Source organism: Pezoporus occidentalis, unplaced genomic scaffold (genome assembly GCF_034315485.1).
Source record: "Pezoporus occidentalis ecotype Australia unplaced genomic scaffold, CSIRO_AGI_Poc_V1 ctg233, whole genome shotgun sequence".
NCBI classification, from domain to species: domain Eukaryota; kingdom Metazoa; phylum Chordata; class Aves; order Psittaciformes; family Psittacidae; genus Pezoporus; species Pezoporus occidentalis.
The window spans coordinates 124,265-151,905 of NW_026914212.1; the positions used below are offsets into that span (position 1 = coordinate 124,265).

General features: G+C 44.9%; 2 protein-coding genes across 2 annotated transcripts in view; both read left to right on the plus strand.

Moving 5' to 3' along the window:
* Window positions 1–27,641, plus strand: part of PLEKHB2 (pleckstrin homology domain containing B2) — a 469,993-nt gene that overhangs the window by 100,507 nt on the left and 341,845 nt on the right. The window lies entirely within an intron of this gene.
* Window positions 655–21,659, plus strand: KLHL6 (kelch like family member 6). Its single transcript, XM_062621752.1, has 7 exons — window positions 655–1,022; window positions 6,263–6,428; window positions 10,988–11,437; window positions 13,744–13,981; window positions 17,247–17,449; window positions 18,418–18,631; window positions 20,691–21,659. The coding sequence occupies exons 1-7, from the start codon at window positions 763–765 to the stop codon at window positions 20,987–20,989; spliced, it is 1,830 nt and encodes a 609-aa protein (XP_062477736.1). The 5' UTR covers window positions 655–762; the 3' UTR covers window positions 20,990–21,659.

A 27,641-nucleotide genomic window follows, 5' to 3' on the forward strand; every position in this document is an offset into this window, starting at 1 on the left:
TGCTCCTGTCCTGCTGGAGGGTCCACACCTGCAGCATCCCCACCGTTCCCTAAGCTCTCTCCTTTAGCTTCCACTATTAGCCAGAGTTTATGGCGTGGACCCATGCAGGACATCACTGTACCTAGCACTGTGGCCTGAAGACCATCAGCTGCAAGAACTTTGATGCCGCTCCATGGCCTGGAGAGTGTTACATGAATGTTGCCTTAAAGAAAAGCCATCCAGTGTTTGTCAGCTAATATGTTAAGAGGGACAGAAACAGCCACTTGGAGGGCTTTCTGAATATGTGAGCATAGTATTAAAAACCAAACCCAAACCCCGAACCAGCTCAGTGTTGAATCATCACATACCTGGAAAAATACATTTAAAATAATACCCCCTTTCTCCTAGCAGCCCAGTCTGGCTCTATGGCTGCATGGTGCACCCATCACTACAACCAGCAGATCCGGATAACAGCCCGGGAACTGGCTTGAGGGAGGGAAGCAGGCCTTCCCTGTCACTTGTAATCATCTCACATCCAGAGGCATCTTAAGTCCTTTCTAAACACGTTGATACTGCCTGAAATTCACTGAAAAAACCCAGCCTTTGTTTGTGTTAACAGGATGAGAAAGTGCAAGGCTTCCTGTTATGTGTGTGTGACAGCTATAGATAAGCAGAGACCTCTGGACAGGAAATCCGCCCAACTTCTGCAGTGTGACTTGTCTGAAGCTTAGGAGCTCTTTTTAGTTTGAAGCACCAACAGAATGAGACAGTGCCGGCCAGAGAATGGGGGACACGCTGGAGAAGAGCTCTGAGGAGCCTGAGATCTCTTTGGACAATGAGTGTTCGACGAAAATGGGGGCCCTGGTGGAAGTCTCGAGTGGTGAAAAGGTCAAGTTTGATGATACGGGTCTCTCGCTGGTGCTCCAGAATGGCCTGGAGAACCTTCGGCTTGAAAATTCCCTTACCGATGTCATCCTGTGCGTGGACAGCAGGGAATTCTCCTGTCACCGAGTGGTCCTTGCGGCAGCAAGCAATTATTTCAGGTAAGGCATGTAAGAAACAAACCCGACAATGTGACTGGGGTTTTACTTTACTTCTTAGGCTGGAAATGTAGATCTCCAAGGAGCGCAAACTGGGTGCTAAACTCTACAAATATGGAATGCCTTACACCTTTCAGCTCTTTAAAAGTTGGAGGCTTAAATAAGGCAGGTGCCAAGTTGTGGATTTGCCAGAGTTCTGATACCAGCACTCAGCACATCCACTGGAGGCATGCAAAGAAACAGAGAATGGCTGGCAGACAAGTGGGTGAGAAAATAGTCTTGTTACCAGGTATCTGTAGCCCCTGGTATTGTCTGTTTGGGGTTCAGACAAAGAGATTCATTCAGATCACACAATGTTTTAATTGAGATAGGAGCGGGTTTGTGAAACCTGATAAACCGATTGCCATTCTGTGGTAAAAATATGGATTGCATAAAATTATTGAGGAGGAAAGAGAAGGAATTTTCCATCTTTCCTAGGGTTTCTGAATAGCAATCGCAATGGGAAATACCTTCTTGAAGGCAGTTTTACCTTTTAACACTCTCCTTCTCATCTTCTTGTGTTTTTAATTCAGTATTATTACAATATTCTGAGACCACTGGCCAGCAAGAACAAATTTTAGACAGGCAGAGGAACTCGGTATCATTTTCAACACAGATCTTCCATTACCATTTAGGCAATTCCATTCGCATGGCTGTGATGTTTTTTAACTGCTAAAGTGGTCAGATGACTGAAGGGCTACAGAGGAAACACGAGAAAAAAGAACCTGTGACCACTTGTGACACAAGCAGAAAGCTAATTTCAATGGAGTCTAGTAAGTTTGCTGGTAGTGCCTGGGAGAAAAGCTCTGCTTTTATCATCTCATAATAACCTCTGTGAATATATGGAGATAGGTGTTACTTCCAAAGCTAGACTAGATATACTGCACATGTGAGAATGTGCAACTAAAAGCAGAGATGCCCAAATATTTCTTACCAGAACTGCTGTGCAGGAAGGAGAGCAGATGCAAATTACGTTCAGAATTGCCATAATGATACTTGGACAAAAGAAAGAAACAATTCCTTTTCCGCTGAGGTGCTGCGGTCAGAAGGGACTTCAGCAGTTTAAGACAGGCAAGACAGCTTTCTGATAACTGCTGTTGGCCATTTTTTCACTGAGCCCTGAGCTACATCCTTTAAAAAGGAAGGGGGATACCTGGATGGAGGGAATCTCATCCCAAGGCAGCTGCACATGTACTAGGGGTCTGCCTACCTGCTCCATGAGTTGAGATTTATTATATCACGCTGTCTGCCTGTTAGTGCCTCTTGTCACAACTCTTTGGGTTAATTTCCATCATGTTTGGCAGAGGGTGAAAATCCCAAACTCTTCAAAATCAAATCTTCAGACCTTTAAAAGCTTGACGGAAATCTGCAGTGAGGCAGAGGAGAGATGCCAGGACTGAGACCCTGTGGTGCTCAGCTGGGTAAGGAGCACCGTGTCCTGGGCTGCCAACACATACACATGCAGCGCCCAGAACCAGCCAAAGCACAGAGCTGAGTGTCCTGAGAGGGACAGCGAAATGTGTGTGAGAGGAATAGCGACTGAGAATGGAGGGCTCAGGAAGGGGAAGCTGAGGTTACTGTGAAGAGGGAAAGGAGGACACAAGTCTGCAGGGAACTGAGCTGCTCTAGTTCTGCTACTCACAAAGCGGCTTGTTTCATCTCACTGTAATTCACCAGAAGCTGCATGGGCCCAAAGAAAGAAGAAATTCTTAAATCACACTGTTCCCATGAGTACTTCCCATGCCGTTACAGGGACTCCAACACCCATGCATGGGAGCAATGCAGAGGAATGCTGTGCGTCATGGGCTTCATTGCCCTGCAACAGCATGTTACACAACCCCCTTCCTGAGTGCTGGGTGCCATAATGCAAGCACCTGACTTAAACACAGTTAAACAAAGTTATCACCTTCTAGTCCTAAAATCCCAGATGGGTGTGTGTTGGAAGGGACCTTAAAGCTCATCCAGTTCCAAACCCCTGCCACAGGCAGGGACACCTTCTACTAGACCAGGTTGCTCCAAGCCCTGTCCAACCTGGCCTTGAACACTGCCAGGGATGGGGCAGCCACAGCTTCTCTGGGCAACCTGTGCCAGGGCCTCACCCCTCTCACAGGAAAGAACTTCCTCCTTATATCCAACCTAAATCTCCCCTGTTTAAGTTTGAACCCATCACCCCTTGTCCTGTCGTGACAGTCCCTGATGAAGAGTCCCTCCCCAGCACCCTTGTAGGCCCCCTTCAGATACTGGAAGCTGCTCTAAGGTCGCCACGCACCCAGCTTTCTCATCCTGTCTTCATACAGAGGTGCTCCAGCCCTCATCATCCTCATGGCCTGGACTTACTCCAACAGTTCCATGTCCTTCTTACATCCTTCCTTCAGCACTGCTTGAGAGTAGATAGACGAGTACTTCTGACACACCCTGCATCTCCAGACATAAAAGCAGTTACCTGGATGAAGGCAACAAAGCAGACAGATACAAGCTGACCAAGGTGAAGTTCTTTACTCCCACACTGCCCAAAGTAGTGGGAAAATGGGGCTGGGAGAGGTTGAAGCCATATTTCCCAGAGCATCCTCAAACTGCAGGATGGTCGCTTGAAGTCAGGTTCATAATTCCAAGCACAGGCACTCCAGTGTGGGTGAGTGCTTAAAAAGTGCTTTACAAACTGCAACCCCTCACTTATTTAATTGAAATTTCTCCCTGCTTTTTCTAAATTTGTTCATTTTCAGGTATCTAAGTTTGGCCCTAGGCCCTCACTTCAGATCTGCATCTCTTAAGAGCAAATGCTGGTTCAAAGGTTTAGTTTAGAATTACACAGGGACAGGAACCATGGAAACAGAAAACAGAATTAGTAGCCACATCTGAAGGATTTTGAGTCCCAGAGAAAATAATCACACACCTCTCTGGGTAAGTCCAGAAACGGTGAGAAGCAGCATTTTAATCCCTAGGAAAGAAGTTCAGCCTGATCAGTCCTGAGAGATGTCACGGTGTTCCTTCCCATCAGCACACAGGGTAGGAATAAGTTCGCTCCATCTGAGCAGAAGGCAGGCCACTACAGGAGTCAGCTCTCCTTGGACAGGACTGGCCCTACTCAGCCCTCCCACCTTCTAGAGAGGAGTGCTGCTGGGAGAGCACAGTGCTCTAGGTGTCTGATTTCTGCAGGCTGCAGCCCTGTTACAGAAATCCAGACCCTGTGAGATCAGTAGTGAATGACAGCTCTAACACAGGTTCACAGATTAGGAAACAGATAAGTGAAAGCACTTTGACAAGACCCCTGTGGAAAGCCTCCACCAGAACCCCAAGGCTGGTTTTTGAGCAGCCTTGCGATGGTAAAACACTGGGTATCTCTAACTGATCTCCATCAAACTGATCTCTCAGTAATGGTATCTCTGGCTTTGCAGGCCTGAAGTGAGAGCTCTCAACTCCCTGACAGGGATGGTTAAATACATGACTGGGGTCACCAGTTTAAGAGATAAAAGAACTAAGAGCAGACAACACCTGCATCCTACAACGGCCTATTTCTCATTCAGATGAAGCATTTGGCACTTATCAATCCTATGCAATTGAAAGGGCTGTTCTGTACAAACTTTCCTCTCTGTGGGTTGAAACCCCATTCCCAATGGGAAGTGAATCAGAAACCTTCCATCGGCTGAGATGTGTGAAGGGAAAATAAGAATTCCGGCTGAACATCTTTTCTGGCAAGGAACTTCTCTGCCCAAGTTTCCTGCTTAAAAGTTAGGTCTTTTTATTCAACAGATATGGAGATATCTATATCAGTTTTCTACATTGAGATAACTAATATTGCCTCTCTCTTGCTATGAAATCTTTCCTGAGGCAAGGAAGAGGTAGCTCTTAGAGCAACGAGCAGCTGGTATCTTCCATCCATTTGCCATTCACCATGCCTAACTGCTTAGCAATCAAAACTGTTTACATCTTGGTTCCAGGAAGATGTGTCAATCAGACAGCTTCATTCTGGCACCGCTTTTACAAGAAAAGCATGGCCTAAGACTTTGGACCTCCAGCCACTTCCCAGGTTGCACTGTCCTGTCAACATTGTACATGACTAATAAAGAAGGGTTTGGTATGCAGGATAAAGAGCACTTCTAATTACACTTTAGATCTGCACATGTTTTCCACCTCTGCAGTTACAAGTGGACCCAACGTGATCCTAATCTGTTTGGCCAGATTCCAAATGATGTAAAATCTCACTCTCTGCACTGAACAAGATGGGAGCAATCAAATTCTTAAATAAGAACAAAAGCATTAAAAGAAATACTTACAGCTGTGCACTGGAAATGCAGATAAAGATATGTGTGTTCACCTCACAGCTATTACAATGTAAAGTGTATTTAAATGGCTCTTAGAAACATTTCTGATTTCTATCCCCCACGAAATATCTGACTAGTGCCAAACTGGCAACTGCCTTTCAAGTACAGTATTATCCACCAAAGAAGAGGTGGCATAAACATTCGTTAAATCACTGCATTCTGGCTAACAGTGGTTCCAATTAATGATTATTCAAGTGCTTTTCTAGCCAAGAGGTACCAACTCTACAAGCCAAGCAGACGCTCCCAAACTTCAGCAGAGGAAAAGTCAGACTCTTAATTAGACAAAAATCCATAAGCTGTTCTCTCCTGGCCCATCCCTTGTATTAATGGGGTCAAAGATATGCTGGGAAGCTTAGGGGTGAGGCTATCACACATGTGCATCTGGTACAGCCCTCAGGGTCAGCCTAAGCAGCATTCTGAAGCTTGGAAACACAGGGGTATTGATTTGGCTAAGGGTTATGAAGTACATGTGCTAAGTGTTAAGGTATGGAGAATGCCAGCAGCTTGAAGGTTTGGGGTTAATGAGCTGGGCCTAGAAAGAGAAAGAGTGTAAGAGGCCAGCAGGTTAGACATCACAACTGCTCTGCAATACAGAGCACCACCTGCGAATGGTTCCAGGTGCCTGTTGCTGCCATGGAGCTCCAGGTCTACTGTAGGACTCAGCTCTGGGATATCCATCATGTGTGTATGTCTTATGAAACTCATGAGTAAAGAGGTACAAAAGTGACAAAAGGATTTGCTTTGTTACTTTGCTACAGGACTAATAATTGCATAAAATATGAAGCAATCAGAGTATTCTGTGTTGAAATCTATATAACCAAATGTTTCCAGAATGCCTCATCCTGGCTGGGATATGTAAAAGATAAACGTTTTTATTTTCAGAGCCATGTTCTGCAATGATTTAAGAGAGAAATATGAAGAAAAGATCATACTTAAAGGAGTTGATGCAGAAACCATGAATATACTCTTGGACTACACCTACACCAGCAAGATGCTCATCACAAAGCAAAATGTACAGAAAGTCCTGGAAGCTGCCAGCCTCTTTCAGGTACAGATAATGCAAATGTAAGGATCCAGTCTTGTTGCTCTGGCAACACCATGTCTTACCCTGGCTCACACACTGCAAACCTCTCCGATTTCATGGGTTCTGAAAGCATTTTGCCTCATACTTACACTGTGGTACAAAGGGTTGTGATGCTGGGACAGTGCTCCATAAGGTTCAGGTCAGCCTGCAAAGGCTGGTCACACTCCAGGCCAGAAGAGTTAGTGTATTGTGGCTGGCATGGCTGGCCAGAACAGGAAGCTGACTTGGTCTCTCTCTCTCTATCGCCTTGAGATGGAGGGTCAGCAGCCAAAGTTAGCATCCTCCTTTGTACGGCTCTTGATATAAAGGGTCTTAGTCATGACCTGGGACTTTGTGGGAAGTCAGACTTAATCAGTGTTACTCAGCCTTTGGTCCATGATGTATTCACGTGCCCTGTAAATCACCTGTGAGGTCTACCAAATTACAGTCCCTGGTACAAAGCTGCAAATTGCTAACAGATTGCAACCAGCACAACCTGCCAGGTGGCAATGTATGTATGTGTGTCCAGTCTTTTCATTACAGAGGGCAAGAAACACCTCACTCCATAATCATCGCAGCTTAATGGGAACTTCAGATTCTTGAACCTTACACATGAGGCTTTGCTCTGAAATGAACCTGTGGCTTTTGGGGTAATGGGAGCTGGTACTTGCATGGAGAGAAGGGAAAGTATTCACAAAGTGCTCCCCAAGGTAACTCAGAAAAGATGGTGCTGCTTTCATGTCGCCTGGGGCCAGCGTGCAGTAACTGACTGACATCTTCAAGCAGAACAGTAACTGGTAGCACTCAGAGGTTACTTCTGGCTCATTTTCAGGACATTTTTGTTTTCTTCTGAACCTTATTTCCTTAGGATCATTCTTTGTGGTTTTGTTTTGTTTTCTGAAGTCATCAAAGTATAAACTTACATTTTGTCATTTATCTTCCCGATTTGTCATTTAAATTAAATTTGATTCCCAAGGCTGGTGCTTAAAGAAAACTATCAAACACTGTTACAGCAATGATACATTTGTAAGGGTGCCATGAGCAAGAGTAAGCTACAAAAACCTAGAAAACCAGGAATGTTCAACCAAAAGCAGCCATCCCAAGTCTTACAGCAACCATCTTGGATACTGTCGAGATTTAGAAGGCCTTAAAGCCTTCACATTATACAACACGGGTGAGATACTTGGCTGAAAACGTGTTTTGTGTAAAAGAAGACTTAGTACCTTCTAGTGTTTTGCCAGCTTGTCTCTACTATTTATGCTGATGAACAAACAGAAACAGCTGAAAGTGTCAAATGTTTCATTTCAATGTATCAACAGCTGAAAAGATTAATTCTGAAATTTAATATAACATTTTCTGTCTGGGAAATTCGTTCCTTTCCAATTAATGACATGGGAAAAAACCACATTCCAAATAGAACAGTTCTATCTGACTAGCAGCAATTTTCGGCAGTGCCTCTTTTCAATCTCTCAGGCTTGACAAAGTACCACAAAAGAAGTAACTTGCCAAGTTCCAGATATTCCAACATAGATACTACACTTTAGGAACTGTTTTTGAAAAGGTTTTATATAATTACGCCTTTTCTTAGCCCCTTCCAATGAATTTTGACCAAATGCACCCAAAACTGACAGCAGCCAGAAGTAGAAGGCTATTGAGAGAGAGCAGAAGTCTCTATCACCGTGTGCTTTGTGCACAGAGGCTGTTGTCTCCTGGGGAGGCAGGTTTGGAACAGGGAGCTGCTGAACAGCTAAGCCTCACCCTGAAGTGACCCAGACACATACTTTTCCACCTAGAGCACAGTTGCAGCATGAGTTCAACAGTCATCTCCTCTGTCTGGGCTGGCGGCTGCTCAGCCACCACACCTGCGAGGCTGGTGATCACCTCGGATCCAGCCCCTCTGCAACCTCCAAAGTGCTTTCCATCAGTGTGTTTTCCTGAACCAGGGACTATAGGGAAAATACCTTGCCAGTTACCTGAAAACCATCCTACAGCCACTCAGCAGAGGACGGCCAGAGTGGCTGTAGCAGGACAGTGCTTAGTTCTGTTGCAGCCCTGCACAGTGCCAGCCATGCCAACCAAGAAGATGTCATTTGCTCATGAAGGGCTTCTGGGCAGCTCCAGGTCAGAGATGGGTTCAGAGAAAGCTGTCAGCTCCTAAAAAGCCACCCTGCAAGAGCTGCTGTGCGCCTTCTCTGCCCAGCTGTCTGCTGTGGAGTGCCCTTGGGATGCACTGTCCCCTTCCCTTTCTTATAGCAGGAGGCAGGGCTGCTGGCACTGCTTACACTGGGTAGTTGAATCAACACTGGACAAGCAAAGACTTAGATTGGTTTGGTTGATGGTCCTAAAGGTCTTTCCCAATCTAGTTGATTGTATGATCCTATGAATAAATTTTATCATTCAGAGAAAAGGCTAAGTGGAGGCCAAGTAAGCATAGGGGATGTCTCTAGCAAGTACGAATCTGGGTTCAAGTGGGTGCCAGGAGAAGGAAGCAGTTAATAGAGAAACTGTTCCAGGGGAACATGGCTTTTAAAATGCCGGAAATGGCACTGGGATGGGTACTTGCAGAAGGGAAGGAAGAAAATTTAGAGCTCTGCAAAGAACAATCAGCCGATGACGCAGAGGCTCAGGGGTATCAGGGTGCTCTCCTGAGTCACCTGCTCTCATGGGACCGACTGAAGCATGACCAGGAAGCCTGGGGGAGTTTTGTCTCTAAATGAAGGGAGCGCTGGGGTGAGTGCACAGCACGGGGATGGGGAGCAGCAACCAGGGAAAGTCCTGCTTTGATACGATCCTGAGCGGTCCAAGCTCTCTGGTTAAGCCCTTGGTGGGAATCGCTCCTTACACCCACACCTTGCAGTTCCACATTCATCTGGCCACAAACGCAGTTCCCCAGCGCGGTCAGTGGGGCCTGCGTGGCTGTCAGACCAGTGTGCACTGCATGGGAGAAAACTCTGCTCTCACCTTGTGAGTATACTCTTAGCAAGCCATGTATAAATAACAAGAGCACTCTGCAGTGGCGGCGTTGTAGGAAGGCAAGAACGTTGGTTTGGGGTCTATTCCTGGACCTGTGGGTGACTTGATGAGTGTCTTTGGTAAATCCCAGATTGCATCTAGGTACTGCCAACTTTTAAAGGGCTTAACCTGCCTGAGCTCTCAGGGCTACCCTGTATTGGAAAAGTGCTTCCAGATCCTTGAGAAATATGCTGTTAGGTTCAAAGTGTTAACCTTGTGCTAGCTCAGAGGACAGGCACTGTGAATGGGGCAGGCACTGAGGTCTGCTGCAGTGCCACAGCGTGCCACTGACTTATTTATATCACAACAGCAGTAACGTGTTGTGAGACCTTCTCATACCCTTGATCATCAGGCAGTTGCATTTCTCTAAACCCTTGACCACATCTAAATGTAAAACAGGAACCAGGTAGTCTGTGTGCAGAGTCTGTGATCACTCAGCTCTGGTAAACAGTCTAAATGTGTCAACGTGACACTTGACGGGTCTGGAAAGTTCTACCCTAATTACTGAAACAAATCTACACAGGATAGTGCTCAAAACTGTTTCGCTTCCTCCTTGCCCCTAAATCAGTGTTGTGCAACTTTCCCCAGTGGGGCAGAATGAGTTAAAACGGTTTGTTTGCTGACGCTGGATGGAAGAAAGGATGCAAATAAACATGGACGGAAAGGCACAGTATCAGTTCTGACCCATCTGTCTCTATGTTGCTGTTTGCACTGCTCAGTGGCAAAATCAACATGAAATACTTATACACACACAGGGGACAGAAAGCCAAGGATGAAGTACTGTAATTTATCAGTTCTACCTCAAACTGGTTCCCAGTTCCTGAATAATCACCAGCAACCCAGCTCACATTGTAGGTCATGGCAAATGCCCCCAGACATCCGTGGTCCAGGATCTGCACAGTTGGGATCCTCAGGTGCAGCTATTCTGCCAAGCAAATTAATGAGAGTGGTTGCAATGACCTGTTGAACACTGCAAACATGGCAAGTTCTTTGATTAAGCAGACCTGGTGTGTAAAATGCACATCTGTGTTTGTTTCAACCAATGGTGATGACAAGGACCACAAAGGTCACTAAAGCCTCCAAAGGCCTCCCCCCAACAGAAACTTGCTGGACAACTCCAAAACTAGACACCCTTCTAGCTGATACAAGCTGATATGCAAGATAAAGCAGGGAAAGCACATCTCACATCTGGGGGCCTTATCTGTGCTTTGTAATTCCATGGTTGTTAGTACTTTGAGATCTCATGGAGGGAAGTGGAACCCTTTACTTCTGTGAAATAAAGTAAAATTCATGAACGTCACAGGTCAGCTGTCCTGCAAGAGACAGGAAAATGAATAATATGGGTGCAGAGGGAGAATAAAACTGGGGGTAGAAGACATTTTAACTTCAGACTTCAGATTCTGGGTGATACCTGTCCTCATATGACTGATTTCATGTGCTGCAGTGCAGATGGCTGTTTGGGACCCAGTTCTCCTGTGACATGGTCATACCAGTAATCACTCTGTGCTTGTACATGCTTTTTCTGCCCACAGTTCCTTCGCATGGTAGATGCTTGTGCCAGTTTTCTCACGGAAGCCCTCCAGCCGGAGAACTGTGTTGGCATCCTAAGGCTGGCTGATGCGCACTCCCTGCACAGCCTGAAGCAGCAAGTGCAGAGCTACATCATTCAGAACTTCACCCAGGTCCTGAACTACGAGGAGTTCCTGGAGCTGCCGGCTGACATCCTCTGCAGCACACTGAAGAGTGATGACCTCTATGTCACAGAAGAGGCACAAGTGTTCGAAACCGTAATGAACTGGGTTCGTTACAAGGAGTCAGAAAGGCTTCCTCTCCTGCCCTGTGTGCTGGAGAATGTCCGCCTGCCCCTCCTGGACCCCTGGTATTTCGTAGAGACGGTTGAAGCTGACCAACTCATCAGACAGTGTCCAGATGTCTTTCCTTTGCTCCAGGAAGCAAGAATGTACCATCTGTCAGGCAATGAGGTGAGTAAAAAAGGAAGGTAAGTGCTGCTCTTTCTAAATGTCTCGTGCTTCCGCTTGAAAATCCCATCGGAAGGAGCAGTACCATGAGGCAGAAAAAGGTATTCATGCTGAAGTTTCACTAAGTGGTGCTACTGAGAAGTACAGGTGGGCCTCACCAGTTATCTTGCTGGTTTAGAGAGTTTAGAAAAGCTTTTGGAAGGTTGTTTTAAAGTGTACTGCTTTATGAACATACGAGCTCAAGCTTTCATATGCACAGTGAAAGATGCCAGGTGACTATCCTAGTAAAAAGGCAAACAACGTTACTCCTGACACCTTGCTCTCTTAGCTATTATTTCAAGCCTAAGAGAGGACGAGTAAGTTTCCCATTAAACTCCACCACAATCTGTAATGACTCTTTCAATCTGAATATGTAACATCTCCATCCGTTACGCATGGGGGAGGGGGGGAAGAGAGAAACTCTCTTGAAGAAGACAGTCTCTTCCCAGAGGAGAGGTCTGCCTTTCTTCCTCATTTGCAGAGGTCCCTGCACCCAAAGAGACAGGTTCACCCTGACATCCAGTCAAGTTTTGTCCTGACTGCTCAAGGTAGGCTGTGGTGGGTCTCCACTTCTTCAAATGCCCATCCTCTTCGGAAAGTTGGGTATCAGTCACATATCCTGGCCCAAAATATGGGGTAGAGGGGAGAGCCACCAGAGGTCAGATTTCACAACAGGAACAAAGGTATGCGTGCAAGTGAGGAAACCTATGTGCCTCCTCAGTCAGAGAGCCAGAGGAAGGCAGGAGGTCTCAGGAGCATGTGGTGCATCTGTCACTAACACTGGATGTGTCACTGGCAGGGGGCAGAGACCGAGGGCTCTTTGTGCTGGTGACTGTGTAAGACAGTACATGATGTACTGACCTGGGCCAGTCTGGTGGGAACTTCTTGGGGAAGCCTTGCCCTACTCAGCAGCACCGTCAGGTCCAAGTGGGGTAGATAAGGGGAGTGTTGCTCAGGGCTGAACACTCATGACACTCACCTTCAAAGGCGCTGATGCCTTGCAATGGTGACAGATGGGTTAAAAACAGAACTCAGAAACCTGGCAACTTCCAAGACAAAGGTTTTGGGGTTTTTATTGCCTAAGAATTTGCTAAACATAGGGAAAATGCAAGATTAATGTCTGTGTAAATAATATTTGTTAATACAGATATATTATGTCCATTTATAGAAACATGTTAAAAGAGGAGTAAAACTTTAAGCAAGCTGGTACTGTTGCAGCGTTTAATCTGTGGGTCCACAAACTGCTTCTCTGGGGCAAGCCAATGGCAACTGCAATTTCTGCAGTGAAGTGCAGACCTCTCCCACCAGACTTTGGGGGTCTGAAAACTGGCAAATGCCCAGTGGTACAGAGGAACAACTTGATGTGCTCCCCATGCCTTTTACATTGCATTTCTTCCAGTATGGGGTGTGGGGGAAGATAAAGAAGGTTATTCCTTCTGTCCTTCAGCAAAAAGCCAGCATACATTGGGACACTAATGCACTTGTTTCCATTTGCTTGCAAGTATTTGCTCAAAACAGAACAAAAGTTTCCAAGCACCCCCTGCATTCTTTGCTCCTGGTGCACATCTACCCAGGAACTGACTTATTCCTGTGTCCCTGAAACAAAGACCTGATAAATAAACTGAGCCAACAGGCAGTAAATTAGACCATGTTTCAGAGCCTGGCTTTAAGCAATTCTTCTAATTTGGCCTTAAAAATAAGGATCATAAACAAAGAAACAAATAAAACAAAACCCCAAACCACAGTTGAGAATTGTCACTGCTTTGAGACTTCAACATATCCCTGCAGGACAAATAACGAGAGTGCTTGTTTTCTGCTAGTGCTACCTGCAGCCTTGCCCTCTCCAAACTTGTCAGGCCATACACAAATCTTGGGGCCCTCCTACCTTGCCCTTACTCTGTCAGCCCAAATGAACCCTGTCCTTTTCACCTGTTTTACATGCACCCAGCCTTGTCACTACCACTCAGCTTCATAGCTATGGTGCCACCCTGGGAACTCCCAAGAGGATCTGAAAGGGTCCTAGTGGGTAGGCACAAGCAATCGAGTCCAGTGTTGGAGAAATCCTACTGAAAGAAGGATACAGCAACCTCTACTGAATGCTGCTAGGATGCTTTCCAGGCTTTGAACTTAGAAAACATTTGATAATTGGCTGAGGTGATGTAAGCCAGTCGTGATTTGCAAAGGATGTAATCAGAAGAAAGATCACCAGACCTTTCTGTAATTGCAGGTGTAAGTGCTCTGTGTACTCACCCTGTCTCACTTGCATTTAGATTATTACAGAAAGAACGAAGCCCAGGATGCACGAGTTCCAGTCTGAGGTGTTTATGATCATAGGGGGCTGTACGAAAGATGAGAAGTTTGTAGCAGAAGTGACTTGCCTGGATCCTTTGAGGCGAAGCCGCCTGGAAGTAGCAAAATTACCAACCACAGAGCAGGAGATGGAGAACGAGACTAAGAAATGGGTGGAGTTTGCATGCATTACCCTAAAAAATGAAGTCTACATTTCGGGTAAGGAACAAGGCTTTGGGAGTGGAAGAGGGGAGCAAGGGGTTCTCACAATTGCTTCCAGCTTTTATTGAGATCATGCTCAAAGCAGCTTTAGGAGAATTAAGCACTAGAGGTGTTCCCAATGCTTTGGCTTTGAACAGGCTCCAGGGAAGCACTGGATGTGCCTGAATACTGCCTAGCCTTGGTCTCAGCACAGGATTCCTTTTCAAACCATATTAATCTATATGCATGGCTAGTTGGGTGTGGCACCCTAAAGCACTCAGTGACCCTGTGCTTACCCAACATAAAATGAAGAATAATTGCTCCAGCATCTTCATGTACCAAGTCCATTTGCAGCTCCACATGGATAAGCAAAAGACTGCCAGAATCTGACTCATTCTGCAAGAATCAGTCAAGAACATGCAGGGAACCGTCACTGCTGTTTGGCTGCTACCTAAAAACTGCACTTCAAGGAGCACTTCAAAAGCCATCAGGCAGGACTCTGGAAGTGCCCACTTGCTAATGGCAATGTTAGCTGTCAAAGCTGGATGAAACCCCATGGGTCTGAGCATCCCATTTGCAGGATTTCCCACACAACTTTAGTTGAGTTCTATGTAGGGGTTTGGTCCTGCAGCTACAGTTTTTACTTTGACAGTCAAAAAGGTTAAATGCACAACTGACAGTCAGTTTGACAGCTGGTTTTGATGGCCTGTCAAAAACAAGTTTGATGAGCTCCTTCCAGAGGAAAAGTGACAACAAGCTTTCAATCCCTGTCACGTCAAAGACAGTGATAGAGAGCAGTGCCTCCTTGGGCAGGGTATTTTCCCTGCAAAATCATCCACCAGATTCTATGCTGACTTAAAACAAGAGAGTAGAAAGGAGGAAGGAGGGCCAAGTGTGAATGCTCTGCTAAAGTATGAATAGTGGTCTATTGCCTTTATTTATGTATCTTCTGTTGCATTCTTTCTTTTGGGAATCCAAGTATTTTTATTACCTCATTCCAATCTAAAGTTTATTAAATCTTTATCCTGGGATAAGAATTAGACTATTCCTTCCTTAGTTACGAATAAAAGAGGTTTTTCCTTTCAGCCCATCATAGGGAATTTCTTTTTACTCTGCCAGCAGACCCTCTACTAAAAGTTAGCTGTAGGGGGGGAATCTAAGTCAAACATCCCAAGTAGGGATCATCCCTCACACATTCACACCCTTGAGTTGAGAGGTCTCTTTTCCACTTGCCTTTAATCTCTTACCCCTTCCCCTTTTTCAGGGTCACAGGCTTTTTGCTTCATTTCATTTCTGACATCTTTTCCAGTGTCTCTTCTCTGCTTTTCTTTTATGGTCTATCCAGGCTGCCTTCAGGCCAGGCTAACACCTTCCCGTCTATGGTGAGTCAAAGCTCTTGCCAGCTCCTCTTCCTTCTCTGCTTAATTTCATATCATTGATTCCATCTCCCCATTCCCTCTTAGCCTTTTTCCTAATGTCCTTTTCACCCTTCTCACCTAAATAAAAGTCTGAGGGGACTGAAGTCATTAGTCATTTCTTTCCAGATAAACCAATTAGTGTCTCAATCCTGATTAAACATCTGCCTCCTTCTGCATGTCCATCTACTCTTGTTTTCTTTCTTGTAGCAACTGTGAGCTGCTTCTTTCCTAACTTGAGTTGTATCTTTCCTACATTGATCTTCCCTCCCATGTGCTCACTTCCTCAGTGTCTTGGTAGAGTTTGGCACCTTCCCTGCTCTTTTTAGCATCTGAGAAATAGGAAAATGCTTTGCACAAGATTATAACTGCTTTTAGATCACCATTTCCCCCACCAGTTTAAATGCTTTGAAACACTGCATTTGTAGCGTAACTGAAAATGACATGAATTACCACTCACTGTTCTTTTTACTAATTTAGTTGCATTTCTTCCTCAAATTAGAAAGAGCTGTGGCCTAGGGATGTAACAGAAACAAGACAAGCCTCCAGTTGTCCCAAAAATCTCTCCCTGCTGCCTGATGTGCCTGGTCCAGCTCAGGCTCCTAACAGGGTTTCAGCCTGTGCAGGAAAGAACAAGCTCATGTGAAAGCGAAATTTCAAAGGAGGGTTAAGGGGAACACCTGCAGTCTCTCAGCCCCATTGTAACCATGAATGCTGCATTCAGACCCCTCAGCCACTTCAGCTATTTGAGTGCAAATAAAATTCAACACGTAAATGTGAAAAATACAGAGACAAAAGCATTAGAAATGACTCTTTCTAGCATGCTAATTCTCTCCTATTCAGTCTGCTGTTTGGCCCAGAGACGAGATCCATCAGTTTGCAGTGATCTGGCTGCAGTACAGAATACAAATGAAGGCAGACACTTTCTCAATGGAATATGAATTCTCTTTTCAGTATATTCACCAGTGAAGCAAATGTTTAATCATGTTGCAGATGACGGAATAAACTACTCAGTCTGTAAATGTGGTTTCAGGCTCAACTGGATCCATTCATATTGCATTTATGTGAAAAATGATACGCAAACAAAAGCCTTGTTTAAAACACTGCTCTCTGCATCAGCAAAGATTCACTTGCAAGTCAGCTCTAGAATAAGTTTGCAAGGTCCAATTCTGATCTTCACTCTATATATGAATCACATCCAAGTCAGTAGAGAAAGAGAATAGCAGGAAAGGTACAAAATTTAGAGCCCAGCCATATGTTCCCAAGGCTGAATAGTAAAACTAATATGATGTGCAGGACTACTGTTGGTCAGAGTTCAGAGTCAAGTCGTTTACCATGTAAACCACTAGCTCTGGTAGATCCAGCTGACTGGGTCTACCCTGCACAAACTGGCAGTTCCCAAGTGCAGGCCTGTCCTCACGGGATGTGGCACTACCACCTGCAGCATCCTCCACTATCTTGTTTAGATTATGTTTATTTGTCACTTGGCAGCATTCTGCAAAGCCCTTTTGGTGCACCACAATCACCTGCAGATGGCTGTGCTGTGTGTGTTTGGTCATTCACTTGGTATTAAAATGAAAGTGGTTGTGGTCTGGTAAAGTGAGGAACAGTGATCTATCTTTACTGAATATTTGGTTGTATAAATTGGTCAGTTTCCTTCACTATTCAATAAACTAAACACAGAATTTACCTTCTGGGCAGGCCCAGAAGGGGCCATTGGTAGGGAATGAGGAAGCTAACAATAAGTACCAATAAGTACCAATGATGTATTTTCTATTGTGAGAGAACATTTTAGCATGTAAACATACGGAGATTTTTAGTAGATACAAGCTATGCTATCATATTTACATGTGTTACGTACACTGCAGGTGGCAAAGAAACAAAACATGATGTCTGGAAATACAACGCCTCCATCAACAAATGGATACAAATTGAGTACCTAAATATTGGGCGATGGAGGCATAAAATGGCTGTGTTGGGTGGCAAAGTCTATGTCATTGGTGGGTTCGATGGCATGCAGAGAATTAACAGCATGGAAGCATATGATCCCTTTCATAACTGCTGGTCAGAGGTAAGGTGCTGCATCACGTAACACTGTACTCATCTGGAACATTTTAATCAGAAAATGTCAGGGCTCTGAACCATAAAAATGAACAAGACAGGATCAAGTACAACTCTTTTATGTGTTTCTGGTCTGTAAAACCACTAAATACCTAACTACTTTTTCTATAGAAATGCATATTGTTCAGAAAGTAAAAGTCACAGGATTGCCTGCCAAACATTGCCTAGGAGACATCTAATGCCAAACTTTCCTTTTCTTAGTTGGCTTTTAAAGTTAGTAGTCCATAAATCAGTAAGAATATAGTGTATACTAGCCAGAGCATAGGCTGAAAACTACTGCTCTGATACCATATCTATATACCTATATATCTATATAACGTATATATCAACCTGTACATTATATACAGGTATAGATTATACATTTAAATTGAAAGTACAGGTTTCAGGGTAAACAGGGTGGAAGAAGAAACATTTCCACTTCAGGCAATGAGCAGAGGGTATTAGGCAGCCAATGAGAAGAGGGTATTAGGCAGCCAATAATCCATGAAAGTAATGAGATTAGGTATCATAACGGGAGATATAAGCCCTAGTTTTTAGGGGATGCAAAGCAACACAGAGGAATCTAACAATAACAGCTACAAGTAAAAAGGTCAGAACCAGTAAGTTTCTTATGTTCTTTTTTTCAATGTTCATAAGTATGTAAAAGAGATTTTGGGCGTTTTTGACATTTCCTAGTTTTTTAATTGTTGATAATGTAATTTAATAACAGCATTTGAACAGATAATATTTTTATTAAAGGTTTTACAGTCTTAAGAAAAAGCAGAAACATACTTATCCCTTAGCCCTAGATATGTCATCTTCTGAACCCTGCTGATCTTCTTAAAGGGATGGCTCACTTTAAATTCAGCAGGCTCCCACCATGTAGGCATCAGTCTGACTACTTCAGACGGTTACTAATGATTTTTTATGGTAACACAGGCCGCTCCCCTCGTGGTCAATGTAAGCTCCTTTGCAGCAGCGAGCTACAAGAAGAAACTCTATGTGATTGGAGGAGGACCCAACGGGAAACTGGCAACAGACAAGACTCAGTGCTACGACCCTGCGACCAACACATGGAGCCTGAAAGCTGCCATGCCAGTAGAAGCCAAATGCATCAATGCTGCAAGTTTCCGGGACCACATTTATGTTGTGGGTAAGTGACACATTAATGGTCCTTCCCTCCAGATATGGGAGGGCTTGTTTCTGTGTGTTCATTTTACCCACAGACTATGAATCAAATGGTCATCTGGTTCTTCTCATTGAGCTTAGTGGGGAAAGGAAATCCTGCACATTCACAAACAGTAGTGAAAAGTCACCAAGTCAAACTCCCTGTTAGTGTAGTAGGTGTCTTGGGAAGCTGGAGCAAGCTCAGAGACAGCTTAAAGCCATCCAAAGGTGGGTTAGCAGCAGCAAGGGTATGACCTCATGGCTACATCATGTCACATAAAGGGCATTACACAGCCCACTGCATGGAGGATTTGTACAGGGATATGAGTAGTAGGAGTAGGTCATGGGAGCAGAGCAACTGAGTGACTGATACCCTGTCCTATTCACTAGATCACACTTGGGGTTAGTTCAGTCATTTGTCAGAATTGGAAGCAAAGATCAAGCAAGAACAAGAGTTTAATAGTGGTGATCTGAACCGTAGAGGGAAGACGAAGCTTGCACACATCTTCAGGTGGCACCCAAAGAATTGAAAGAAGGAAAGAGGAGCATTTGTTTCCAAACATGAACTCTGAAAAAATTCCCCTCCCTCTCTCAGCCTTTGTGCAGGAGATTTATCACTTGTGGTATAATCAGTCTTGTACTGAGGGAGGGTTGGCATAAAACCAGAGTATCATCAAATAATAAATGCTGTTCTGACAGGAGATTTACAACCTGCATTTGTGTGCATATATATAGATGCATGCAACTTCTACGTGTGTAAATACCTTGTGCTTCTCCTCAGCACAGGCTTGACCTCACCCTTTGTGTACAGGATGACAGACAGAAAAAGAAGGCATGACTTATGGTCTAGCTGATACAACTCCTGATAAAAATTGACACAATACTCCTGCTACATTCATTCAGCACCTCTCAGACAGGAACATCCACCAGTAAACCTATTGTTTACCTATCTGAGAGACAAATCTAGTTCAATTGGATAGAAATCAGCCCCACCTGAAGTTTAAAAGATAAAAGAACATTTGGTTACTGCATCCAAAGCAATCAAATTACCCAGACCAATGAATTACCAACTGCCAGGTGAATCACTGTAACTACCAATGTGTATGTTTTCAGTCTGCTCCAGTTGGGAAACAGAACTTAAGTCACCTTACAATGACTTGATCATCCTTCAAGTACTGGGCTAGTATTGGCAAAACCAGCAGCTTTTACTATAACTAAACACGTAAATGCTTCCTTTGCTGGCAGGTAAGGATCACAGGCATTGTCACATCTTATCAACAAGACCATGGCTTCAAGGTTTTCCCTACCCTGTTCTATACAGCTGCTATAGAAGACACATCAGTCCCTGCAAATTTCAGAATAAGAACCCCTTGGCTGTTGGCGCTCTTAGGAGGGAATGTATTTCCACAGCCTTTCTTGACTATTGAGGTATTGGCTATTTTTCAAGACAGAAAAGACCCCACAAAATGGGAAAAGGTGCACAAAAGGTTTCAAGAATGACTGCAGATTTGGCAAACATGGAGAAACTGAAGGTCATTCTCTGTTTAGCATACCCATAAGAAGAGTATTGCTTCCATCTGACAAACCCCTAAATGAGGAAGGGGTATGAAAACAGCCAGCCCAAGGCAGAAGGGCACTGGAGTTAGAGGAGTCAGTGTAAAAATCATGTATCCATTTCTACAGCTTACCACATTTGGTGGTCTAAGCTCTTTTGAACAAGACTGTATTTTTCTAAAGCAGCAGGTATGAGAAAGGTCTGTGGCTGGGTGCACTGTGGTTCACACTGCATGACCACAGTGGTTTGTTTTGGCCTTAAATTCCACAGCCTTATGAACAATAAGTGGCCTTCTGAGGATCTGGCTTTCAAAACAATACAGTATCCTGTGACCTTGCTTTTTTTTAGCTTTAGGGCATAAATAATTCTTACACATGTCAGGAATGGAGCCTTGCTGAAGTGGGTGGTTTCATTAAAACCTCTTACAGGAATATGTATGAACCATTTCCATATGAACCATCTGTATCCATATGATCCATTTCCTCTCCAGGTGGGGCAATGAAAGCGCTCTACTCCTACAGCCCCCAGGAGGACACATGGTGCCTGGTGACCCAGTTCACCCATGAGAGAGCCAGCTGTGGGATTTCTCCTTGCAACAACAAGCTGTTTATCACTGGCGGCAGAGACGAAAAGAATGAAGTCATTGCAACAGTGCTGTGCTGGGACCCTGAAACTCAGAAGCTGACTGAAGAGTGTGTCCTGCCTCGGGGGGTGTCTCATCACGGCAGTGTTACCCTCAGGAAGTCTTACACCCACCGCAGGATTGTGCCCGGGGCAGTTTCTGTCTGACCGCAGGAGAACTGCAAAGGAACTCAATACTTCCATGTCCCTGTGGCACAGACTGCAAAGGTGATGGTTTTATAGCTGCAGGTAGCATTGGATGGAAATAGTGCCACTGGGGTCCTTTGGGGAGTATGTGTATATGTGCTCAGCCCTTGTTTCCCCTGTACAGTATATCCTTAAATTATCTCCATTCCTTCCCTCCACAGAAAAACAAAGGGACCAGCTGTAGTTTACTCCTGCCAACACAATACCTCCAATCTGGCAAAGAAATGTGATGTGTAGCTGGAAAATTTACTTCCCAGCTCTGTCTGTCCTGAAACATGTTTGAACTGGCTCAGCCTGGTCCTGAAGTTTGTTCAGCTATTTATTGTGTTAAGTTGGATTTGCAGCACCTACTAGTGAAAAAGGGAAGATGCTTTTGGAACGAAAGATTTGTAACTTCAATGACATGCAATGTAGTTTCCTCCAAAGCTGTGCTTTTTCCAGCGGTTGGCACCTTAGATTAAGTTAAAAATGGTTGGTTTGTTTGTTTGTTTGAAGATACTTTGTTAGTTTTTCAGTTCTGCGTGACCAAAACCATTCATCTCGGTTTGCAAACCTTGTTACAAATGAACACCAATTTGGTTCCACTGAACATTCATTGTAGCTGTTTTCTAATAAAGCAGACCAAAACAGACCTGACAGTCTGGCAGAATGGGGCTGGTTCAGCCTGGAGAAGGCTCCAGGGAAACCTTAGAGCAGCTCCCAGTGCCTAAAGGGGCTAAAGAAAGCTGGAGAGGGGCTTTGGATTGGGGCCTGTAGGGAGGGGACAAGGGGGAATGGTTTTAAACTGACAGTGGAGACTGAGAGTAGACATTAGGCAGAAATTCTTCCCTGTGAGGGTGCTGAGGCGCTGGCACAGGGTGCCCAGAGAAGCTGTGGCTGCCCCATCCCTGGCAGTGTTCAAGGCCAGGTTGGATGGGGCTTGAAGCAACCTGCTCTGGTGGAAGGTGTCCCTGCCCGTGGCAGGGGGTTGGAACTCGGTGAGCTTTAAGGTCCCTTCCAACCCAAACCAGTCTGGGATTCTAAAACCTAGTTTCCCTCTTACTGTATTCTGGGGTTGTTTACTGTGCTGCCTAGAAGGCTTTTTCCTCTCCCCGTCGCTGAACACAAGTGCAGTCCAGTGTCCCTAGCTGCTTGCATCCGTGCCTCCATCCCCACTGGGTGGCAGTGCTCTCCCAGGATGTTTCTCATGGGGTTGGATTTCCTGGAATGCAAAGGGTCAGAACAGTGCTGGGTAGAAAAATAGTTCCAGGTACTGTTCCCAGCCTGACTCCTGGGACCGTCACATGCTGTACCAGAAGGGGCAAATGTTCAACAGGCCAGGAGGGCACGAATCTCAGGTCCCAGCATCTGGGTCAGTTGTAGAGAAAGGAAAACAAACACTGAAGAGGTCACGCCCGGTACGCTCTGGGACACTCTTGGCCGAAGGTTGGGAACACATTCCCGTCCCTCCTCCCCTGCCCAGTTGCTGGAAAGAGCCAACTCACCATTAAATCAAGACAGAAAACACTGTGCAAAACAAATCTGTGCAAGCAGAGAGGAGTGACTCCTTCCAGCCTCTCCCCCTCTCTGAAATGTCTCCTTTTGCCTTATACAGTGTTAGAAATCATATTTCTTTCATGCTGGGCTGAGAAAACAACATGGGCTCCTGAATTTCAGCACATTAATGCCAGAGGGCTCTGGGGTATGGCAGGGTCTGTCTGCTGCAATGTCACATGAGCAGGGCAGATGCAGCTCAGGGGTAGGTCCCTGCTCCCCAGCAGGTCCCCACTATGTCTTTCCCTCAGGAAGACTGGAAGAAATCCTCTCTTCTGCAATTTACTCCACCCTTTGAAACTCACTTCTGTAATTCCAGCCAAGCCCACATTTTCTTACTGGAGTTTTCCCACAGTCCTTCCTTCTCAACTGTTTGTAGAGGGCCCCCTTCCTTCTTCATCTTCCCATTGCTCTCCAGGGTGCAGCACCCCTCCTGCTTCCATCCCACCCCACTGAAGAGGACATGAAGAGATGCCCGCTAAAAGGAGCATCCTGTTTCAAAAGGTTTCTGTGAAGAACAGCACCTTTGAGCTGGGCAGCAGTACTCAGCTGGGACAGAAGGTGGATGAATAGGGAAGGTTTCCCTTTCCATTTGAGGAGCTGCGTTTCTGTATCTTCACCACTAATAGTGGCTGCTGAAGCTAACCAGTTCCTCCTACTGGGCATCATCCTAACAACCAGTAGCCCTCAGAAGTTGGTTGCTGATTCTCTCCCCATGATGTCAGCAATAAAACTTGTTTTTTTTCTCTGGAGAAAAATAATCCACTGAGTTGGACAAAACGTTGTCCAAACAAACTTCCAAATACAAATCCTTAACTCTGTCCTTGTCTCTCCTGTGATGCTTCCCCAGCCACACCTGCAGACCCTGGGCAAGCACATGCCAGACCATCCCTCACTGACAAACATGAAACAGCAGAACCACAACTTGGCTCCCTTCCCTCTCCTAAATCATGAGTCTCAAAAGTTCTGATGTTTTAATAGCAGCTGCTGAAAGAGTTGTTTTTGTTCCCCTCCTGCTCTCTGTACCTTTCAGATTCACGTTGCAATCTGAAGGGCTAGAAGCATATTGAAAACCAAAAACATTCAGTGTCAGCAGTTTTATGAAGATACCAAAAATCACGATGCTTTGTGAAAAGATGTCAGGAATGAGGGCCATGCTGTGCCCTCAGTTAACAGCAGTAAGGTGAGGTAGGGGTGGAGACAGGAGACAGCAGAAATCAAGTTTCAAGGAAACCTGTAATTTCCTTTTCCTGTCAGGGGCTCTCTCATCTGTCATTCATACCCACCTCCCACAGGGAATGGCCACAATCACAGTTTCTGTCCAAAAGACAGGTAGTATCTTGGTGTACAAAACCAGGGACTAGCGAAGCAGAGAACTCCCTGTGGGAGCTGCGTGACCTGTCCCAAGGGCAGATGGTGCTGTTCCTCATTGCTGGGACATGGTCCCAAGGTTCACAGAATCAGAATCCCAGATGGGTTTGGGTTGGAAGGGACCTTAAAACTCATCCAGTTCCAACCCCCTGCCATAAGCAGGGACACCTTCCACTGGACCAGGTTGCTCCAAGCCCCTGTGTCCACCCTGGCCTTGAACACTGCCAGGGATGGGGCAGCCACAGCTTCTCTGGGTACCCTATGCCAGCGCCTCAGCACCCTCACAGGGAAGAACTTCTGCCTAATCATTAATCTAAATCTCCCCTCTGTCAGTTCAGAGCCATTCTCTGAGCTACCTCCAGGGCAACCAGGCAAGTGCCATTTTCCTTCTGAACTATTACTGTATTAAACCTCCCTCAGAAAATGCCACAGCCAGTTGATGGAGCAGAAGTAGACTCTCCATTAATATTAAATTACTAAAACTGCAGGAGGTTAATTAGTTTAACCAAATAATTACTCAAATAGCTGCAAATGGACTAAGTCCCAAATCCAAAGCCATGTGCTTGTTTGTCTGGAGAGTCGCGGTATCTTGTGATCCTGAAACTGATCTTACGTGAGGCACAGACCTCACTGCAGATCTATTTCTCCAGTGCTATATGGCACAGCCCCAGCCCCTGGAATGCAGGTCTGACTCCCTTCAGTCTGCAGGTTACAGACAGCAGTCAACTGCCCTGTAAATCCAGCTGAGAGAGGGAAGAGAGCAGTGGTGAACAAAACAACAATGTTGGCAGAAGAAAAGAGGGGGAAAACCGACCAGGAATATATTTAGGCTCTAATTTTGAATACCTTTAGTGATTCATGCTATTGCAATTCATTAAAGGATTACTGCCCCCAGCTGCCAAATCACATGTTAAAGTCAACTGCTCTCCATTTCACTCCAAATTAAAATGCTAGAGGCACAGTGACATTCAAGAAGTTCACTTATGTGACCTGGGAGAGATTGATAGCTGGGCTCCGGCAAATAGTCTCAGTTTGAATTTCCAGAGCTTTTGTGGAGACAGGCGTCCTTACAAAATTGCTGATCACTACAGCCATGAGGTTCTGGCGAATAAAGAAGCCTAAGAAGATGTAAGACAAAGTCAAGACATTTATGAACAGAATTATAGCAACCTGGTACTTATGACATCCTGGTGATTCTTTTGGCCCTATTCAGATACACTGGCGAAATCCGCAAGGCAAATGATTCCTGTGAAGGGTGTGTTTCTTCTAGGCATGCTGTAACATACTGCTTTTGTACCAAACAATGCAGTAATACTCCATGCGAAGGAGTTGTCTACAAGCAATCACTCAAGAAAAACTTACCATCTGATGTTAAACAAAATACCAACTCGCAATGCAGATGACCTTTTTAGAATTACATTTTAGTTTACTCATTTCAGCTCAACCAGTATCATAGAATCATAGAATAGTTGGGGTTGGAAAGGACCTTAAGATCATCTAGCTCCAACCCCCCTCCATGGGCAGGGACACCTCACACTAAACCATATCACCCAAGGCTTCGTCCAACCTGGTCTTGAACACCACCAGGGATGGAGCATTCACAACCTCCCTGGGCAACCCATTCCAGTGCCTCACCACCCTAACAGGAAAGAATTTCCTTCTTATAGCCAACCTAAACTTCCCCTGTTTAAGTTTTAACCTGTTACCCCTTGTCCTGTCACTACAGTCTCTAATGAAGAGTCCCTCCCCAGCATCTCTATAGACCCCCTTCAGATACTGGAAGGCTGCTATGAGGTCTCCATGCACCCTTCTCTTCTCCAGGCTGAACAGCCCCAACTTCCTCAGCCTGTCTTCATACGGGAGGTGCTCCAGTCCCCTGAGCATCCTCGTGGCCCTCCTCTGGACTTGTTCCAACAGTTCCATGTCCTTTTTATGTTGAGGACACCAGAACTGCACACAATACTCCAGGTGAGGTCTCACAAGAGCAGAGTAAAGGGCAGGATCACCTCCTTCGACCTGCCGGTCACTCTCCTTTTGATGCAGCCCAGGATACAGTTGCCTTTCTGGGCTGCAAACTTTTCAAGTTTCTGGGCTGTATCTTTTCAAGGCAAACACCCATTTTTCAAACACCACAATTTCAAGGACATAAATAAGATTATTTTATTCATCTTTCTTAGAAGGCTATTTCCACAAAGCAGTGTTTTGTTTGCCTGGTCCTTATGATACCACTGTCGACTGATTTCATACATACATAAACTTGCCACAATTTCCTCTTTCAGCATCGTTCTTTATGTCATTAAACTTCTAGTTGCCTCTAAACATATCCAGGGGATGTGTTTGTAAGAATTATAGAATTGGCAATGTAATCCTACCTGAGTCTGTCCTGGAGATTAACTTCATAACTGAGGGATGTTAGCAGGAAGATCAAGTACTATTAACCTGCCGCTATTCAAAGTCACTGATGGCTGTATACAGAACTACCTTACTTTACACCATTTACATGGCTATCTTTACTACTTAGCATGAAAATTTACAATATAGGTAACTTCAGGTAATAAAGCTTGAAAGAACCTGCATGGACAAAACAACCTGGAAGTTATCGGCATCTTTGTCAATGGGCATTGGCATAAAGATTTGGGCCAGGGTATGAGTAGCCTGGTGAGCTGCAGGTATCTCTTCCAGTCTTGGTCATACCACATGCTAAAGGGATTTATCAGAAAGCATCCGATCCACTATACAGACATTCTCTCCATCCTTCTCAGTGTTATGCAAGAGCCCTGTCATAAAGTCTTCACGCAAACATACCTTGTGTGGCATATGTCAATGGTACATTCATCTTAGAGAAAAATAAAAGCAGCCAGTAAAAAGCAACCTCTAGGTCCTATTTGTTTTATTGAAGAGGACTGAGGAGCACAGAACCATAATTAAACAAATATGCAATGTTAAAGTTTACTCGCAACAGCTTTACCTTAGAGATGCTCTTACTTTGTAAATGTACCTTAGCAGCAGAGGCTCCAAGATGGCCCTGCTCATTTCCACCTCTGAACTGGAATTTGTTACCCCCTCAGTTGTGCTGACACAGCTGTTTGCAGAACATCCTCTAAAACAGATCCCTGGGATCATCTTGGTCAAAACTAAAACAGCACCACTTGTCTTTGGAGGGGTATTTTTAACCTGCAACCCCACAAGCAGTTGTATCAGCAAACTGGACAGAGCAGACACTGCAATGTAAGGAGAGCAATGAGCAGTTTGGGAATGAGGAGAGGAGGAGGTCAGCAGGAACATCTCAAACAGGCTTCACAGCCAAAGAAACATCTAGTGCAACCAAACACCACTTTCCTCCTGACTCACATTCTTCATATGAGTGTGAAATATCCCAAATCCACATTCAGCACTTTCTGTATATTGCTTTAAGCAAACAGAAGGTGGAGAGAGTCTGCACACAAGGAAATATTGCACAGGGTGAAATCAAGGACCATTTTCTAATGCCTTTTTTTTTTTTTAAAGTCCAATACATGTTTTGTACAAAAGTAACATTCTAAAAATACTATTTATAGAAATAAAAACTTTTCTCAAGTCCAAGGAATGGCACTGCAGTTTACATTTCCCACACTGATGTCTACGTCTAATGAAATTCTGGCATCTTTAAAGATCAGACGTATGTTTCACTCATCTTCTGTAGATAGGTGGCTGATCTGGAAAACCTAAA